The following is a 21,024-nucleotide window of genomic DNA, read 5'->3' on the forward strand; positions in this document are numbered from 1 at the left end:
TTATAATAACTACAGAGTGTAATATCTAACGTAATTGAATAATAATTATAATATAATTAATATAGAATACGTTAGAACATAATTTACAAGTGAGCATATTCTAATATTACAATCAAATTATTGTTTATAAAATTTATTTATGCTTAGATTTTTTCTTTTTTTTCAATTGCTTCTTTTTACTCTTTGATTTTTTAGATTTTTTCTTGTGTTTTTCTTCCTCTGAACTTGATGGTGTAGAATCTGAATCACTATCATATTCTGAACTGCTGTCTTTTTTAGTTGATTTACGTTTCTTGTGTTTCTTATGTTTTTTCTTACGTTTTCTGTAAGATGAATCATCTGAGCTATCAGATTCTGTTGATGAACTGGCGGATGAATTTGAATTATCATCAGAACTTGTTGATCTCACTCTACGTTTTATTATTTTACCACAAACTCCTTTGTCTTGATCAAATTGCTGTTGCTCATCAGTTTTTATTTTTTTAATATTTGTTTTATGGTCTTCGTTATCTGAATCAGAATCAGATGCTGAATAATCTGGTTCAAAACTGGCTTCATCTAGTATACTACGTTTACGATCAGAAATTGATTTTGGATTTTTGTGTTGTTGTTGTTGTTGCTGTTGTTGCTGTTGCTGCTGCTGCTGGTGTTTTCTTGCTGGTGATTGTTCTTGATTTGATATATTTGTTAAATTAGATTTATCTTCTGAATCAATCGATTGTTTATCACGTTTAACAGTCGATTCCTTGTGCTTTTGTTTTCTATCATTAAATTTATCTTTTTTGTGTTTCTTTTCTTTGCGTTTTTTATGTTCACGTGATTTGCTGCGACTTCTGTGATCTTTCTTACGCTTTTTGTCACCACGACTTTTTTTATCGTCTTTATCATCGCTATCCTCTTGATCACGTTTACGTTTTAAAAGATGATGAATTTTATCAGATTCACTTGTGTGTTTACTTGTAAGCGGAGGTGGAGTTTGAATTTGTCGTTCCCGTTCTTTTTCATTTTTATCATTGCGACCAGCACGAGAATCATTTTTATTTTGGCTACTCTTTCTGTCACTTTCATCTTGCAAATCATATTTATCTCCAGCTCTAGTATCTCCCTTTTCATGAACACGATCATTTTTATGATCGCGTTCGCGTTCTCGTTCTCGTTCTCGTTCCCGTTCTCGTTCCCGTTCCCGTTCACGTTCGCGTTCGCGTTCGCGTTCGCGTTTACTATCATCAATAAAAACTTTACGATCATTGTTGACACCACTTATTGTTACTTTTTTATCTTTATCATCATCTATTTTTTCACCTAAACGTTCTTTAGCTGATAATCGGGTAGGTGAATGTGTTGTTTCGGTTAATTTAAATTTAGTTCGATCTAATTTACTTTTTTTAGATGACTCTGTTATTTCAACATTACGTTCATTTTTACCAATATTAACAGTGACATTTAAACTTTTATTAATATCACGATTAATCTCTGGTTCAAATACTTTTGGTTCTGGATTTTGATACAAAATTTTACGATTTTCACTTATTTTTTTAATTTCAATAGGCCTGATGGCATTTATAGCTTTTTGAAATATTGCATTTTCGGCTCGTTTTAATACATCACGAGTTACTTCTGTTGTTGATTTTGATTCACTTATTGGTTCATTTATTTGTGATGACGCACTACTAACCTCATCTAATTTTTCAGTACTTTCATCTCGTTCCCATTTAGATAATTCCGGCAAAGGTGCTAAAAATTCACTTTTTTTAATTGATAAATCTTTATTCAATGATGATGTTGACTTTTCAGGACTTGTTTCTTCTGGTTCAGTAGCAGATGTCGACTTTGATGAATTCATTTCATCCTCATTATCTTTAATATCATCTTCTTCGATATTGGGTAGTACTGAAAATTCATCAGTATCGGTAGTTTTTATTTCATTATTATCTAAATCACTATAATGATCATCAATTGATGATTTTTTAAACTCTGATTTTAATTCAGGAATAGGTTTGAAATTTGGATTCGGAGGATTTACACCTGACTCTGTATCATCCTGACGTAATAAATCTTGTTCTGTTTGCTCAGGGGGTTCTGGATTCATCATTAATGATTTATCTTCAAACTCAACTGTGTTTAATGAAGTAGTTGTTGATGATACATCGGTATTTTTATGAGCTAAAGCTAATTGTTCAACTCTTAAATCAGTACCAATTTTATCAGTTTCATCAATTAATTTTGAAGCTTCACTTTTCTCCAATTCTTTTTGTGTCAACTTCTTTTCCTTCTTCTTCTTTTTCTTCTTTTCCTTTTCTTCACTATCTTTTTTCTTCTTTTTATCTTTTATTTTCTTCTCTTTCTTCTTTTCGTCAGCTTTATCACTGTAATCTTTGTCTTTCTTTCTTGAACGTTCTGGTGATAATTCTTTAGTTTCATTCCATGGTTTTTGAGAGTAAGGACTAGAACTCTTTTGTAATTTCTTTCTGTCTGTTGCAGGTTTTTCATAACGCTCACGATTATTATCCTTTTCTACTTGATAATCACGTTCTCTTCTTTCACGTGGACGATTTTTATCTTCAAATCTGTGTCGATCGCGGTCATCTCTATACCTAAAATATTAATAATAATAATAATAAAATTTTATTTATTCAATTGTAAAAATTATATTTAAAAAATAAAATATTACCGTTCTTTTTCATAATCACGTTTTTCCATTGGACGTTCATCATCGCGGTGATCACGATTATATTTTTCATCTCGATCTTTGTCTTTATCTCTTTTTTCTCTATCATCAATTTCTCGAGGTCGTTCCTCACGTTGCCGATTTACAATTGGTCTATTCCGGTCTTCCTTTTCTCTGGGACGATCTTGATCTGAACTGCGATCAAATGCTCGCCGATCTCTTTCGTCTTTTTCTCTCGGATGATCATCACGCTCTCGAATCCTGTAATAATATCATTCAAATAATTAAAAAATTTCAAATTAATATTCTTAGAAAAGTATAAAATAAATATTTATAAATAAAAACCTTTCATCCTGCAATGGCATTCGATCACGACTATCAGTCTCTGTATCCTTAATGTGGTCGCGATCTCGTTCTTTTGATAATCTAGCTCTATCTCTGTCGACACCAGGCGGTGGAAGATCATAATATCCTTCAGTTCCAGGGGGTGCAACATCGTCAATACGTTTATGATGTACTTTACGTCCAGGGCTATTCATTCGTTGATTAGGTGGACCAGAATATCTGATAACAAAAAAACAAAAAAAAATTTTTAAATAAATTACTTTTAGTTTTCTTAAACCTAATAATAATAATTTTTTGATAATTTCTTTAAATTATTAATTAACTTGCGAAACATTCACAGCTCTCATAAATTATAGAATATAATAAATTTATAAAAATAAAATTAATTTTTTAAGGTGAAGGTTATTCTTTATTCCAACTAATGTAACAATTTTCTTTATTATAGCTTTGCTTAAATTAATTATACATTTTTCCGGAAAAATAATTTTAGTATAAATTTTAAAAATAAATAATTAGAAAAGCTGAAAATAAAACTAGAAAACATGATTAGTATTTATAAATCATAAGGCCATTAATTAACATTTACGCAATTACAGAATTATTTTCGTTTTGTTAATTATAAAAATGTTGATCCTTTTTATTACAGGACTTACTTAGTAAATTTTTAGGGCGTGAAATTGTAAGGCAAGGAATTTGTGCACATGGTTGGAAAAAATTATTTAACACGTTTATTTTAATAATTCAGCTAGAATTGGAAACTTTATTACAGAAACAATTATAATGTAAAATATATGTATAAATAAAAATTAAAATCTAATTTTACTTGACAAAATATAATACAAATTGTTTGGGTGAATAAATTTTTTAAATAGTTAATAAAAGTATGTTTACATTCTTAATTATTTTATACTGCAGCATTCTCACTTTTACAATTTTTTTTACGCTCACACTCATACATTTATTCAGTTTTTTATTCACTTTCAATTTTACTTTTAAAAATAATTTTATATCTTGATCTAAAATTATCTTGTGGTGTATAATTGATATTAAATATAATAAATAAAATCTTAAGTAATAAAAATATATAATAATTATTTTTTAATTTTTTTCATTACTCAATAGCCTTAAAAAATATATACTACTTAACAATATTAATTAAAACTTAATTGTCGATTTTATATTTTTGTTAAATTTTTTCTTCAATTACTGGTTTAACACAAATTGTTTCACTGAATATTATATTTATTTATTACTTTGCTATTAAAGTTAACTATTTAAAATAATAGATGTTAATATAAATAATAATATTACAAAAATTTACTGACAATTTGCTTCACAGTAAATTAATTTTTATACTAATTGAGAATAATATATAAGATTTTAACATAAAATTCGTGAAAATTTTCAAAGACAACAGTTAGAAATAAAACTGCTGTCAGTGAAGACAACATAAACCTTATGGGAATTTCTAACAGGAAAATAATTGTCATAATTTATAACATAATTTTGCATTAAAAATTAAAATTAAAATTTATATCAAGTTAATTATGTAATTCATTCTAAAAACATACATAGAAAAAAAGGATTTCTCGGCGCAAAATAATTTAACTCGCCCCAAGAAACTTTTACTTGCTTTAAGAAAAGAAAAAAATTTTGTAAGGCGAAAAAAATTTATTGGTCCTATTTTACTAGTCCTAAGAAATTTTATATCTTCAACTCATAATGCAAAATAGTTCTTGCGTCGAGAAATCCTTTTTTTCCATGTAATGTTAATTATTTATTAGGGATGTGCGAATAGTTAGAACTTGCGAATTATCCGTATCAAATCAAATCAAACTATTCGACTCAAATCCGATTCGCACACCCCTATTATTTATATATTAAATATAGTAATGTCACTCTTATGACAAAATTATTCAAGGGCATTCTTAACGAATTTCGCTAAATACATTTTAGCTTACAAAATTTGAAAATTCCAATTATATTGTAAGTAATTTTTTTAAAATCTATATCTCAGTGAAATTATTCTTTTTTCAATTAATGCTTTAATTTTTTACTAATTAATTGATAAAATTTGAATACGGTTATGACAGTTGAAAGTCATTGAATATTACAAAAAAGTGAGGAAGGGGACACGGTCTGAGAATGCCCTTAATTTACAATTAATATAATATTTAATATAATTTATTAAAAACATTTGTATTGATGATGAACATAGACAATATATATTCCATTATATTCTTCGAAAATTATCACAAATTGATTGCTATTTAATTTTATATATTTCTTCTTGTATTATACATTTTATTCTCGTAGACTTCGTTATATTTATTATTTTTTTATGTTGTTTTTTTTTTTAACTTGAATTCGTTTAATAAATTTAATTTGATCCTGTAATTACGTAATGTAATTCATTATGTATATAAATATATAAGGGCAAGTTTTAAAATACGACTATTGATTCCAGCAATAAATTAAATAATCTTTGGTTTGTTGTATAAATATTTTTACTAAGAATGAGTTTTTAATATTTCATTGCTTGTCTCTCCTTATTAGTTTTTGATTTTACATAAAATTATTAAAATACAAAAAAAAAAAGTTTGCTCGATATTTTATTACAATGTGCCATCATAATATCAATATAAAGTTTCGGAGATGAAATTTTTGTAGAGAATCAAACAGTTAATAACAAAAAATCCAAGGCATCTATCGAATTAATATTGATAAAAATAATTAGTATATTAAACACCAAAGGAGGAAAGTAGGACATTCCAACGCACGTGTATAATTGTCTACCCAAGTTGAAGGCGACATCTTGCTCTACCTTCCTCCCTCCGTGGTGTGTATACTATTTTTCACAAGATCTGCACCTGAAAGATTAAATTTTTTCACCATACACGCGCCAAAAATTTCAATTCCTACCCTGTTTAAAGGCGGGAAGAAACTTATTTTTTTCTTTTATGAAAAACAAATGATAAGAATTAGCGCATAATCCATTCTTCTCACAATATAAACGCAAAAATTAAACTTTTCAGGTGCAGATCTGGTGAAAAATAGTATATGCACCACGGAGGAAGATAGGACGTCCCAATCCGCGTGTTTGTCTTCACCTCGAGTAGGCAATTGTACACGCGGCTTGGAATGTCTTACTTTCCTCTCCAGGTGTGTAGTATACTATTTTTTCTTCAGTCCTGTGAAAAACAAAAATAATATAGCAATATCAGAAAATCAACGTTAAAAGCTTATTAAATTTTATGAAAGAATGTATCCCGATAACGAACTATAATTCTGTTGAACTGATGACTTGTTGAAAAATTATTCTATATAAAAAGTTAAATTTTGTGCAAATTTTCACCATAGTAGGGTAGGAAATCCAATTGTGGCTACTGCTCCATTTTTCAAGATTTAATACTTTATTTTAATTAATGAAAAAGTATAATAAAAAGAATTGTATTGTACTAGTGATGAAAGTATCTTTGAAAACATTTGAGATATTAATTATATAATTGCGCATTTTACAAATTATGTCATTTAAATTTTTAGTGTCCAAAACTGGCTTTGAAATGGCGAAAAACGGTACCTCTGGTGCCGCGACTACATATCCGCGGACAATATAACCGCGGACAAAACATTTTCACGACAAAATAACCCCACGACAAAATATCCGCGGACAAAATAACCACATGACAAAATGTCCTCGGGCAAAATAATCACACAACGAAATATCCTTAAGAAAAATTTATATGGTGATGGTCATATTTTTATAATCACACACACACACACAAAATTCGTGAAAAAACGGCGCTATTTTTCACAGCTTTTCTGTGTGCGGGTATATTTTTGTAATTGCACAAACACACAGAGTTCGTGAAAAAAGGGCGCTATTTTTCATAGTTTTTTTGTGTGTCGGCACATTTTTGTAATCGCACACACACAAAATTTGTGAAAAAAGGGTGCTATTTTTTACAGCTTTTCTGTGTGCGGGTATATTTTTGTAATTGCACACACACAATGGTCATAAATGACTATTGAAATGTAATTTAATCATGACAAATGTATACTCGATGATTTGAATGTATTTATGAATTAAAATATTTATGTTATCAGATCATTACATTTGCAGATCATTAATAATATTGTTATATATAAAAATTATTATTGTATACTTCAATAATAAAACTTGTCAAAATTTGCTTGATAATTCCTAATTAATCATTATTAATTAGTTATTCAAATATATCGATTTGACGTTTTTTTGGCAACTGATATTTGACCGTACAGTTATTTTGTCCGCGGATATTTTGTCTGCGGTTATTTTGTCGCGGTTATTTTGTCTTCGGATATTTTGTTACGGAACCGGTACCTCTACCCTATATTTATAAAAAAAATTTCACAAAATTGAGCACTTGATAATTATAAAACTAATATAATTTCCTACAAAAACCAATTTTAGATGAATTGTTATCAAGTTGCAAATAGTAAAAATTTAACTCTTGTAAAAGTTATCGATTTTATACCAACTGCAACTTACATATTGATGGCACTTTAAAAAAGAGAAAAAGTCGTTTTTTTTAAACCTCCATATATCTATATATATAAATGTATGTGTCAACTTTTAGAATAAAATAATAATTACTTTAAACTGTAAAATAAAAAAAAATTAAGTAATTAACGTAATTGTATACAAAAATATCATGGTTATAAATATTGATTTGGTCCCGAATTTACCTTAATTCGAATCAAGCGATGCATTGAAACTGCGAAGACAATTGCCGTTTAAACATCTCGTTGAATTATGCTGGAGTTGCTATTTCTATTAATTGTTTCAGCTAAAGTTAACATTTTTAAGACAATACACATAATTCTTTTTTTCTAAAATTTACTATATTAAACTATTAATCTCTCGAGCTATTTTTTTTTTATTATACAAATAATGTAATCACAGTATCTTAACATGAAATATAAAATACGTAATTATGATAAATTACAATAAAAATCGTTAAAAAAACATTTGACTAATTATTGTACAGCTAATTTAACATATAATTTTAAAAAATCATTGTCATTATGTAGTTCTTATAAATAATTTTAAATTGTATGCTCATATTTTATGATACTCATTATTTTTAAATTACAAATTTACTTGAAATATAATTTTACTTTTTATCACAGAATATACATTAATTGTTCAAATAAATCTCATTACAGTAATTGGATTTGTAAAAAAAAAAAAAAAGAAAAAAAAAATAACGAAATTAAAATATAAGAGATTAGAAATACATCGATGATTTTAATTTGAATTTTAAAAATGTATTTTTGATTAATTGAGTTAGACAATTTTGAAAACAAAAAAAGAATAACAACAGTGCAATAATAAATTATACTATACTTATAATGAGATTTAATTGCATAAAAGATATTATTACAAAATATTGACTAATAAATACAATTAAATAGTGAGTTTTATACTTTATCATACAATCATGTGTATATATTTTATGAAATAAATTATGTAACAGATAAATTTCATGAAACTCGTAAACAATTCGTTAAACGATGCATGATTACTATGAGTTAAAAATAAAATGTAAAAAACTAAAAATAAGTCTATTAATAATAATAATAAAAAAAAAGTTATAGTTTACTGATTAAAATTTGATTGATGTGTTAGCGTGTAATGTAAAAAATACTCTACTTTTCTACTCTAATTAAATTTTTAAATTTAATGAAATATTTCTCATTTTATTAGAAATAAAGAAAAAATTACGAACAATTATTTACATATTTTGGATTCCGTTTCAAACATGTGCGAATTATTATCACGTTTTCATCTTGACGGTTATTTTATATTTTCATACTTATAGCAATAATTTGAATGCATCTAAATTTATTGTACATAACTTTTATGAACGATGATTAACATAACGTCAAAATATCTAAATTAAAATAATAGATACAGTAATGTTGACAATCTTTCATATTTTAAAAAAAAATTTATATCAAACAATTGGTAAATTACTCCGTTTCATCAGAAATACTTAATCATTTTTACATAAGCTTACGGTTTCAGTCTATTAACAAAATTATATTTATAAAATACTCGGACGAAATCACTCATCAAAACGAATTTCACAATATATATTATTTATTTTGTTAAATAATGCATCAGTCATACAATGACAATAACTAAATATATATATAACGATAACAATACTGCTTGAGCATTGATAAATATATGAATAATTTTCTGTTTAATATTATATGTTATAAAACATAATTTTTTGAAATTTAAAAAAAAAATCACGTCTCAGTAACACGAACATGTCATAAAATTTTTTACTTAAGAATTTAAAATTGTAATGAAAATGAATCGATTTATAGAAAGTACTATAAATCGTACTATGTGATTTAAATTACAATAAAAAAAAAAAATATATATAAATGATTAATGTATTAATCGCACAATAACATACTGATAGAGTTTTTCGATCAATCAAATAAACTAAAAAAATTTTAAAAAATTTTAAATTTGAAGAAAAAAATATTAAAAATATTAGAGTACAAAAGTTATTTTCAAAATCTAATGCAATTTTTTCAAACACATACACATTGAGTATGTAATTGAAAACTTGAAATTTTCATAATTTTGAATATTTTTTACATAAAATTTTTTTACAACTGTATTAATGTCTTAATTTGCAATCTAAATAACTTCTGCCTTAATGGTTTAAAAATAAAAATTCATTTTAAATCACCTGTTGTGTATGAAATTGTTAATTGAAAATAGAATAAAAATTTATCAGAATTTAATACAACAACAATTATAATTAATTATATGTATTAAAGTAAATTGTTGGCCAATTGAAAAATGTAATATTCATTAAGAAAATTAATAAGAATGATAACTGTTAAAATGTTCAAATTGATTGAGTAAAAATGTTGTAATTAAGTGGATTTTACTGGATATTAATAAATTTTCACTACTGTTCAGAACCAAATTTACAAAATAATCATTTCAAAGACTGCTTTTGATATAATAAATAGCCATTCTGCATTGACCAATAGTTGACTTTTATAAAACTTAAATTTTAAATAATTTTTCACTTAAAATAATAATAATATCGAATGAATACTAAGCGATTGACTAAAATTAATAAAATTTAATTATAGTCATACATTTTTTAATAAAGTTATTTTAATAATTGAACAATGATATTATTCTTAAGCAAAAAAAATTTACTGAAAAACAATTAAATACACTTTGGTACTTCCACACAGCCATTATTTGATAACTAAATAGTAAACTCTTATATGAGCAACTTTGTTTGCTTTAAAAATTTAATACTAATACTAATATAGATTTTTAAAAAAATTTTCACAGACAATTCAATACTGAACGAATAAATTTGTCAACAAGAGATAATAAATTAATTATAATGAAAAAACATCAACATAAATTATTATTCATCTATTATCACATTTATAAAACTTAAATTTGAAATTTTTTCATTAACACAGTATTCTAATAAGCGTATACATAAATTGTGAATTTTCACATCTTATAAAGGCTACGATGTATTCCTAGTTTAAATACTCATATATATATATATATAGAAGGTAAAAGACCCGAAACTTGATCATTAGTCGCTCACTTTAACTGATTAATGCGTTTTATAAAAAAAACTTTCAACTAAAGGAAATGCTTAGTGATAAATAATTATTTTTGTATCTCAATTCATATTATAATATGACCTATCAAAATATTTTGTTATTTACCTATGATATTTAAAATTATTCAGAAATGCTCTAGCTCTAGCACTCGCTATATGACGACGCTTTGTTAGAGCTCGAGCTAGAGAATTTTCGAATGCACCCTATGGCTCCACTCAACGACCTTTATGTTAAAAATGAATAATAAGTAATGAAAAATATTAATTACGTTTTGATTTGCTCAAAACTAACACTCTGTGAGTAGCATTATGTCATAGTAATGTTTGTCAGAAGTCATTTATATAATATATATAATAATGGGTTCTAATTTATGGACTTCGCTTGCTACAAAAATAACATGATCGGATAACTTGAGTATTTTTAACAATTAATGTTATAAATAATTAATGGAATTGGAGTCAATATTATTATTCTTTTTACAATTTGTCATACTTAATTAAGTATAAATATAAATAAATAATTAATTATAAGATTATTCCTTGAATTAAAATTTGATTTTAATGTTTTTAAAACCACAAAAAAAAAAAAATACCTCAAATCGAAAATGAGCGGGTACTGAGTCTTTTACCTTATATGTAAAATTGATATTTATAATTATCAAAAAAAAAAAATTATTTACTGAATAGTTTGTTTTAATAATTTGAGCTGACTTATTAGTTGTTTCGTAATGGGAAACGTGATTAAAAATCAAATAGAGTATGATTAATCAGTGAAATGATCCACTATTATAGTGATTGTTGCTTAATAGTATATATTTTATATGATACCATTATTATTATCAGTTAATAAAATAAAAAAATATGATCAACTGATAAGTATAAATAAAATATTATTTAAAGTTTTGTATATATACTTAAAAAATATATTATAGCGCATCGTTTGTTAAAATAATTCAGTGGATTTGTATATAACTATTTTTGATAATATTTATATATATCATATGTTTGGTCTATACTGATATTATTACGGATTGTTATGAAATAATCTAACGTTAAAACATGCAAGTAATATTTAAATATATTGATCAGGATGTTCTTAATAAATACACAAATATGAAAAATACTACTGTAGCGGAAATACCTGTTGTAAGAATCATAATAGTCTTTCCTGTCCTGCGGAGGCCCCCCAAAGGACCGTTGTGGTTGAGGTGGATGAGCACCAGCATTTAGATGTGGCATCAACGGTGGAATATTATGATGTGCTGTTTGATTTCGTGGCGGATAACGATAACCAGATCTCTCTCTGTTATTCGCCCCATCACGTTCACGTTCTCTAAATCCAAACTCGTTTGCTGGTGGCTCATTGTAGTAACTATTATATTTTTCTCGTGATTCACGTGATTTAGCAGGCTCCCTTTGAAATCTAATAAAACAAAAATTATATTTTTATTCATAAATTGTTACACAATAAGTTTGATATATGTAATATCGATTGATTTAATATAATTACCTTGGACGGGGGCGATCAGGTGATCTATATCTTGTAGGAGGAAAATCTTGATCTCGATCACGATCTCTGTTGCGTTCTCTTCCTCTTTCCCGATCTCTCTCACGATCTCGTGAAATAGAGCTACGTGGTGATTGACTGCGAGAATACGATCTTGATCTGAAATAAAATTATAAATATTTAGATCCCATAGTTTATTTAATGTGTCTATTGTTTATTAATTCGCGAATAACGTAATAATAAATTTATAAATATTATATTTATAAATATAAAGGATAAACGAGTAAGAGTAATTATAAAATTAAACATTTTAAATATTAAGTAAAAGACCCATTACCCGCTCAGTTTAAAAATTCAAGACATTGTTTAAGAATCTCCTTAAAATAAAACATGCCCGACTGAGCGGGATTTTGAAAACAATGAGTTAATTCAAATTTACAATAAATAAAAAAATACTTTGAATATGAATTAAGGTTTACTAATAATTATTTATCAATTATCATTTCTTTTAGTTGAAATTAATTATGTGTATATCAATCTATCATACTTCGTGATAAGGTAAAGCTTTTATATTAAGTTATAATATGGAAAGTAGTTTGTTTTATATATTTAAAATTTATACAAATAAGTATTATTATGCTTCAAGTTAAACTATTTCACCGAGTTATGTTTAAGGTTCAATAAAAAAATAAAATCAATAATTAAATTTTTTTTTCTATAAATCAAGACGCTATTAGTTAATTAGCGTTACTTAAATGTAATCAATCAAGTTTCACGCGAAATAATTAATTTCCATTATAAATAAGAAAATAGGTACCGGATTAACCTATAAAAATTTTAGTTAAAGATTAACTTTTTCAAGATTTCACAGTAACTTTTTAGGATGATTCAGATTTGTTTTTATTTTTCGAATACAAAAAGTAAAAGTAGAAAAATATAATGTATATCAAATTTAATGAAACATTGTCTGTCGTCTATTAATATTTTTGAATTTAACAAGATTATGATAAATAATTTTCAAACAATTGTATATTTTTTTAGCTCTAACAGCCAGTTGGAGCTAACTGTTAAGAAACATCAATTTAATAATTTTAAAAATGTAAGATCTTGACATATAAATGAATAAAAATAAAAAAATGATTTTGACTCACCTACTGATTGAAACACTTGGACTACGAGATCTTCTTTTAGGTGTTCTACTACGTTGTCTTAATGGGGGTGGTGACCTAGAAGATCTTCTTTTTGGAGGTGGACTTCTTGACCTACTAACGCGAGATGGTAAAGGAGATCGACGACTTAAAGAACGAGATCGTGATCGCGTGTAACTTCGTCTAGATCGACTTCTAGATCGTCGTCTTCCTTTACCCAATCTTCTATCTCTTTCATCTTTTTCTCGTAACATACGTTCAAACGCTTCAAGAGGATCATCAATTACTCTGAAAAATAACAAAAAAATTAATATAATAAATATTACTAATCATAAACATGAAATTTTTGTTAGTAAATAAAAACAAATAATTACCCTGGTGGATTTCCATTGTACATATTTCTGCCTAATCCTGGAGGAGGAGGTTGAATACCTCGATAACCTACTATCATAATTATGTTAGAAAAAGTAAATTTTATATGGAAACATTTTAAATTTAATAAAATTTATAAAAAAAAACTTACGATGATGCATTCCTCTCATAGGTCTTGGTGGGCCATTATAATTACGAGGTTGAGCGGGCCGATATCCTTGCTGCTGATACTGCGGTCGAGTATATCTTGGTGGACCATAGTGTGGTCCTTGCTGATGCGGATACATCGGCATTCTATGGCCCATATAGGGATCAGACATAGGAGGTGGTGGATTATGTGCCTGCATAACCGGAGGTGGTTGATTATATCCTTGCGGGGGAGGTGGTTGCAGAGATGGTATCCGGTCTTCCCCAGGTGGGTAAGGAAGAAGTGGAGCTTGATGAACTGTTGATGGTGGATACTGATGAGGATCCATAACCTGAATCATTTAAAATAATAAATATATGATATTTAAATGTTATCAACGTTATTTATTTAAAAAGTTAGATACTTACTGGAGCACTATTTGGATCTTCATCAGTTCTTCGAATTTCAGAATCGTAATGTTGTGTATTTGTATTATATTGGGTTGAATTACTTGATGGTATATTTTGATATCCTTTTACAGAATTTATTGGCTGATGTGCAGGCGCATTATGCATTGGATAATCATTACGACGAGACTGCCTTGGTGACAAAGATCTACGTTTAGTGACAGGTCTCACACTCTCCGTACGACGATTATCTCCACTTCTAAGTACCAAAAATTATTAAAATGAAATATTTATAAAATATAAAATTACTTGCAAGTATAACATTATATTAATATTTATAGAAAAATATATACCGCTCGCGATTATCTTTGCTAAAACTTTGATGACGTTCTCTTGAACGTTGATCTTCTTCGTATTCATAATCATAATCTTTCTTCTCACCAGAAACTACTTGATTATTTTTTTCAGGTGAGCTACTAACTGATGGTATTGGTAATAAAGGTTCTGTCCCTGGAGGTGGTGGTGGTACAACATCTGATTCTTCTTCAATTGTTGATGGATGAACGATGATTTCGCTTTTGACATCTAACTTTGCTAAATTTTCATTTACACCTTTAAATTTAATTAAATTTATTAATTTTCAATTCAATTTTAATTCATTTTATATTAACAAGAAAAAAATTTCAAAAATTTACCTGGATCAACAAGTACTTTATTCGTATCTTGTGGTGCTGGAGAATTTTCTGGTTCCACAGTAGGTAATTCCTGAGATAATTCTTTAGATTCCACTGGAGTAGGTAAAACTGGAGTTTCAATTTTTTCTTTTTCTATTGATGGTGTTACAGGAGCTGTACTTTTCGCAGTTGAATTTTTTCCAGCGGATTGATAAGTTTGTTGTTTAGCATAACCAGTTTCATTCTTGAAATTCATTACTGCGTTACGTAAGAATCGACTAGGAATGAGATTCTCTGGTGATATATCTTTTTCAGGACAATCGGGGCATTGGTGTTCTTCGGATTCAAGTAATAGAGTTCTAATACCTAAATATAAACAAAACAAAAACCATTGTAATAAATATGTCTTATATTATAAATTTTAAAGATTAAAATAAACTTACATTCATCGCAAAATGAATTTCCACAACATGGAATCATAACAGCATCAGTTAGTAAATCCTTACATAAATTGCAAAGTAGATCTTCAGGGATTTCTGGTTTTTTAACAACAGGCTCTTCATCAATTGAAAAAGGAGGCCGCTCTTTTTTACCTTCTTTATATGCTTGACTAAAAAAATAAGAAGTAATAAAAATTAAAACAAAATTTTAATAATTTTTTTTATTTCAAATAAATGAAACATAAAAATTGGTAAATAAATGGAAAAAAAAAATCTTACTGATCAATGGCAGGAACAGCATATTGACCTGTTGGTGTCATCATGGCGCCTGGAACTGATGGCCCTTCAACCGGTACCATAAAACTTCGAGGAATTCCAGTACTTTTTTTAATCTCGATTGGCTCTTGACTGGCACCAAGGGGACAATTTTTTATCCAATGACCAGGTTGATGACACTTATTGCAGCGATATTTTGGAGGTAGATCGCCTGATTGGTTCGCGCCACGGATTTTCATGTAACTGATCAAAAATTTATTTTATTTTATTATTGATATTACTCTATTTTTTTTTTTTTTTTTACTATTATTATTTAAATTTTTTCCAACAAATATTATCTCAATTACAACGCAAGGTATCTATAAAATAACTTTTAGGTAACTGGACCTCTCTACCCTATAACTTTCAAAATATAGGTTTCAAAATTTTCTATAAGGTAACTATTCAGATAACTGTATGACTAAAATACAGCTTCTGATTGACCATCTTTTTGATAAATCCGCTGCTTGAGATATGATACTAAGTATTCTATAGATGAATACTACTAATATTAATATCACGATATATAAAAAAAATATATATATAATATATTTGTTTTTCGGTAAAATGATAATAGTACTTCCGTGAAAACGAATAAATTATAAAATGTATAAAATAAGAAATAAAAAAAATTACTTTGATGGATCATAATCCTGGGTTGATTGAGTCATCATGGCTCGAATTTTATCTTCTTCAGATCCATCTAACCTGGTTAGATCAACAGCATGACCTAAATTAGATTCATCCTTCAAATTAACGAATGATTGTGGCTCAGACCGGTTCCATGATCTTTTTTGTTGAACCGTTACAGGTACTCGTGCAACAATAAGACTTGTGTTTTTCGGAATTAGTGTATTATCATCCGTGTAATCTAGACAAAAAAAAATTATTAAATAACAATCATGCAGTTACAAATAATATAATAGATAAAAATTATATAAATTTACCTTCTTTTGTCTCAGCATTAGTGATTAGAAGATCGAAATCAGCATTTTTTCCAATACGTTTTTGATGAAAAATGGCTTTTTTAAGATCTGCTACTGAGATATGTAAACCATCAAAAGATACAATATCTGACTCCAAGGCAGATTTAAATTTATAATGTACAGACATTTTAAATTTTAAATTTTAAATTCAAAAATTAATATAATCGAAAAAAACACAATTTATTCTGATTTCACGTTACACATACACACACATAATGCACGCTAAACATACAGGTCTTTTATTTTTTTTTAATCCTATAAATTGTTCTCGTAAATATAACACAGTTTATACAAAATAAGTAATCTACATAATTACGTCACTTGATAATAACAACAGTTAAATTAATAAAGATAATAATGCGATTGTTAAACATTATTTCTCACCAACAAATATCGATCAATCTTTTTGTTTAAGGTTAAGGTTACGAATTGATGCACACAAGCATATAAGTGCGCAAGTACGCATCATCCTAGTAGTCCTAGTACTAACTACGAACGAGGTGTCGCTCTACAAACTACAAGGCATCCTGGGTAATTTTTCACGAAATAACTGCTCACGTGATCAAATATCTTTTATTTTATTGGTCAACAAGGTCAAGAAATATTACCTGCTATATGACGTCATCCAGAAATTCATAAAAATGGGCCCCTATGTTGTGCTTAAATACCCAAAGACTTAAATAAAATCATTACACTCAATTACATATTTAAATATATTAATAGTAATATCTATTTCTAAATCAATTCCATAATTATTTAACTATCATTCTATTTTATTTGCTAATTAGTTATGAATTTGACTCTATGAGTAATAATTTGAGTATCGTTATATTTTAGGGCATGACTACAATTAAATTATAACTTTATTTTCAAATTAATTATTGCACGATATCTTTTTTAATGATAACTCTTAAGTAAAAATATTTTTTTATCTAGATATCAGCTTATTATTCAAATATTATACATTAATGATCTTGACATTCCTGTAGTGTAAAATTATAATCATAGAGCAAAAGGTATAAAATTAACAGCAAAATTACTCATTTTTTTTTCATTTCTAAAAGCAGGATTTGTAATTATTACCTGTGTAAAAAGAAACATTCTGAAGATATTTAAAAAAGATTCACAACCGTCAACTTTTAAAATTTAGACAATTTTTAATTTTGAGCTAATGATTTTTAGAGTACTTTTTAGGAACGCTTTTCTTACTTTTTTAAGCAAAAATAATTTGACTTACGAAAAGTTTTATAGTCCAAAGAGCATTAAGAAAAAAAAAAAAGAAAAAACGACTTTAAAACCAATTATGAGCTTTTTATAAGAACCGTTAAAAACTGATCCAACGTTCCAAAAATGATAAACTCAAAATTCACAACTGTGACTAATTTCCAAATTCACAATTATGAAATATTTTCGGAAGTAACTTTTTTTTACATGAGTATAGTTCGAGTTTTCTTCTAGAATAAATACTCTAATTGTAAAATAAAAAACGAAACACTCGGTGCATTATAATTTACCAATCTACGTTTTTATTTTTTGAAAATTAATATTTAGGTATTTAAGGGAATTAAAATACCCCTCATACGCGCTGTAAAAAAAGAAAATGTTGTTATAAAAAGTAAAATTACATTGTAGTAGCTTTTAATAAAACTTTAGTTATTTTCAGGTATCCAACGGTTTCCCCTATATTATCCCTTATTAAAAAAAATGATTTAAAACGATTCGAAAAAAAAAAAATTTTAAATACTTTTTGATGGTTTTGAATACGCTGAATACTTTTGAATCGCCCTTCTTATGGGCATTTAACATTACAAATCGTTTCGAATTGTTTCTTTTAATCAGGGATTAGCGACGAGGTTTTTCTCCGTCTCGCACAAGCTTATACTCGAAAATCTAATGTATATGCAGAAAAATAAATTTACAATTCAAGATTTACAACAGTATTGTTAAATAAAAGAAGAAAATAATAAGTTATAGTCTCGGAAAGAAAAACCCAAACGTCAACAGCAATAACTATTAAACAGGAAATAATATCCTAGTAAAATATTTATAATTGATAGACAGATTACAGTAATAAACTACAATAACGACAATGCATTAAGAAGATTAGAAAAAATTTAAAACCGACGAAAAATTTTTGAGTGTTTTCGAAGTACTTAATTAAATATTTTTAAGTCTAGCCATGAAACTATTTGTAAATCAAGATAAAACAATTTTTATTGTTAAAGGTCGAGACATCAGGTAAAAGTATATTTAAGTCTGATGAGACACCGGCGTTAATCGGTGAAACCCAGCAAGCAGCTGCAAACTTAAGTTGCAGCTTGTATAGCCAGCTCCAAATGTCCAAACCGTCCAAACGTTAGTTTAGTTGACGTCAAACAAATATCATATGTCATATTACATACCGTTTAACGTCAAACTGAACTCAACTGGTTATCAGGATTGTTATTTTTTTCTGTATTTGTATCGCAAAGCGAAATTTTTGAATGTACACAAATTAATTTAAATTTATCAATTTATTTAACTATAAAAAAAAAGTTGATTTTAATTTACTTATTGCTCATGCAAAATCAACGTCTGAAATTCCGTCTTTAAATTATACATTAATTGAAACTGTAAATTTAAAAATGGTTTAAAACGCGCGCGCTTTCACAAACTGGCAGAGCGCCACCACGTTCTCAAATGGGCGAATTCCGAACTCTTTAAAGAACTAGACTACTCTATCATTTAAATTAAATAATTATACAATAAAATTGCTTAATTTAAGTGGATTAAAAATTACATTCATCAAAAGAAATCTTTAGACCTCATATTTATTTAATGACCGGTTGGACTCTACACTATAAAATTAAATATAAATCTAATTTTTTCAGAGCAAAAATGATTTGTGTGTATTCAGCGTTACATTAAATAACGTAAATAACAGCCGGATCAACAGAAGAACCCGAACCCGACTCGGCTCTTTCCGCCACCTGTTCGTTTGTAGTAAAATTGGAGTTTGAGTCGATCAGTTTTTAGTATTTTAATATACATATGACATGTGCTTCGTTGATATTTCAATGTAGAGGTTATCAAGTTATTTTTTAAATTCGAAACTCTGAATTAAGTGAGAATATTTATATCTTTTTAGTATTTTTCTGAATGAATTAATAAAAAAAATATTTACTAAACAAAAAAAGTTATTGTAAAATTTTTAAAAGTATTTATCTGTGATTCTATAAGTTATTATAATTCATACTAAAAATTTTCTTTGGTTTAAAATTGTTTATCTAATTATTAGATAATTAAATTTCAAATCATTTTAAAAACCAGTTAAATTTTTTAAAGCTCTGTTCAGTAACAAAAATCATTTAGGAAAATAATAAAAATGGAGAAAGTACAATTATCAAAAAGTATTTTACAAATGAAGGTAAATATAAGTTAAAGTTTAATAAAAGAAAAAACAAAAAAATATTCTTTATTTATACAATTAGCTTGGATATTTTTGACTATTAAGATGATTTTCCTTTAGTCGATTGTGTATATAAACAAATTTTTAAAAAAGTAAATAATAATAATTATTTATTAAAAACAGATAATGTCACTCGGACAGTTTAAAAATGTTCGAGTTGATTGTACACATTTTTATTTTATTAAATGAAGAAAAATAATTGATTAAAAAAAATTTTTTTTTACAGTTTATGAAAAGAACAAAAGAAAAAGTTGATAAAGAACAATTTCAATTGGAAGGTGAAGAATATTTCGAGAGCCAATTAACGACAAAAATGAAAAAAGAATCGTAAGTAAAATTATTATTGTTAACTATCTTTATCAATAATCAATTATAATAAATTCGTATTATGAATTACAGTGGGAAATATATGATGGAACCGAGTTATGTATTTTGTGAACAGTTAATCGATGGACGATTAAGTTTTCGCGGTATGAATCCTGAAATTGAAAAATTAATGGAGCAAGAAAACAATTTAAAAGTTTTGAAACAAGAAAAATTGCGTGAAACAGAAGTATCTGATGAACAAATGGCTAAACGCTTCAAGTCCGCACATGTCAAGACAATGGGAAAAAAATTTCAAACCAAAAGAAATCGTCATATAAGATTTCAATCTGACGATGACGACGAGGATCAAGTCAAACCAATAAGTGCAAAAAAAGGTTTCATGAAACCGAAAGATTGAAATATTGTCTTATTGGTTTTACTTTTTACGATAGACAAAAAAAGTTATTTACTTTTTCATCAATTTATTTTGTAAATAATGTATATATTACGATTATTAAATCAAATTTATTTCAATAAACTAAACTATATTCTTTTTTTTTTTAACATAAACAAAATAAATATATTGTTGGATTATGTTATTTATTTAGTTC

At 26.8% G+C, this 21,024-nt stretch overlaps 2 protein-coding genes across 3 annotated transcripts; one reads left to right on the forward strand and one right to left on the reverse strand.

Annotated features, from left to right (window-relative positions):
* Positions 1–5: 5 nt before the first annotated feature.
* Positions 6–17,137, reverse strand: LOC130667478 (E3 ubiquitin-protein ligase RBBP6-like). Of its 2 annotated transcripts, none has more exons than XM_057469081.1 (15): positions 16,621–17,137; positions 16,310–16,544; positions 15,638–15,877; positions 15,362–15,528; positions 14,940–15,284; positions 14,598–14,856; positions 14,266–14,503; positions 13,862–14,189; positions 13,713–13,779; positions 13,342–13,626; positions 12,194–12,349; positions 11,825–12,106; positions 3,014–3,232; positions 2,672–2,929; positions 6–2,594 (listed from the first exon to the last, which is right to left on the reverse strand). In XM_057469081.1, the coding sequence occupies exons 1-15, from the start codon at positions 16,784–16,786 to the stop codon at positions 134–136; spliced, it is 5,706 nt and encodes a 1,901-aa protein (XP_057325064.1). In that variant the 5' UTR covers positions 16,787–17,137; the 3' UTR covers positions 6–133. The 2 variants fall into 2 exon arrangements, with proteins under 2 accessions (XP_057325064.1, XP_057325063.1); XM_057469080.1 differs by having other exon boundaries at positions 13,713–13,782.
* A 2,277-nt stretch (positions 17,138–19,414) lies between these two features.
* LOC130667304 (M-phase phosphoprotein 6) lies at positions 19,415–20,944 on the forward strand. Its single transcript, XM_057468799.1, has 3 exons — positions 19,415–20,065; positions 20,334–20,434; positions 20,507–20,944. Exons 1-3 carry the CDS (start codon positions 20,024–20,026, stop codon positions 20,829–20,831), a joined length of 468 nt encoding a protein of 155 aa, XP_057324782.1. The 5' UTR covers positions 19,415–20,023; the 3' UTR covers positions 20,832–20,944.
* Positions 20,945–21,024: the final 80 nt, after the last annotated feature.

Source organism: Microplitis mediator, chromosome 5 (assembly GCF_029852145.1).
Source record: "Microplitis mediator isolate UGA2020A chromosome 5, iyMicMedi2.1, whole genome shotgun sequence".
NCBI lineage: Eukaryota > Metazoa > Arthropoda > Insecta > Hymenoptera > Braconidae > Microplitis > Microplitis mediator.

Coding starts and splice junctions, on each gene's coding strand:
- LOC130667304 (XM_057468799.1), top strand. CDS start 20,024: ATGGAGAAAGTACAATTATCAAAAAGTATTTTACAAATGAAG. Junction 20,066..20,333: donor AAAGTATTTTACAAATGAAG/GTAAATATAAGT, acceptor TTTTTTTTACAG/TTTATGAAAAGAACAAAAGA. Junction 20,435..20,506: donor ACAAAAATGAAAAAAGAATC/GTAAGTAAAATT, acceptor TATGAATTACAG/TGGGAAATATATGATGGAAC.
- LOC130667478 (XM_057469080.1), bottom strand. CDS start 16,786: ATGTCTGTACATTATAAATTTAAATCTGCCTTGGAGTCAGATATTGTA. Junction 15,878..16,309: donor CAGGATTATGATCCATCAAA/GTAATTTTTTTT, acceptor ATTTTTGATCAG/TTACATGAAAATCCGTGGCG. Junction 13,783..13,861: donor TATGAGAGGAATGCATCATC/GTAAGTTTTTTT, acceptor TAATTATGATAG/TAGGTTATCGAGGTATTCAA.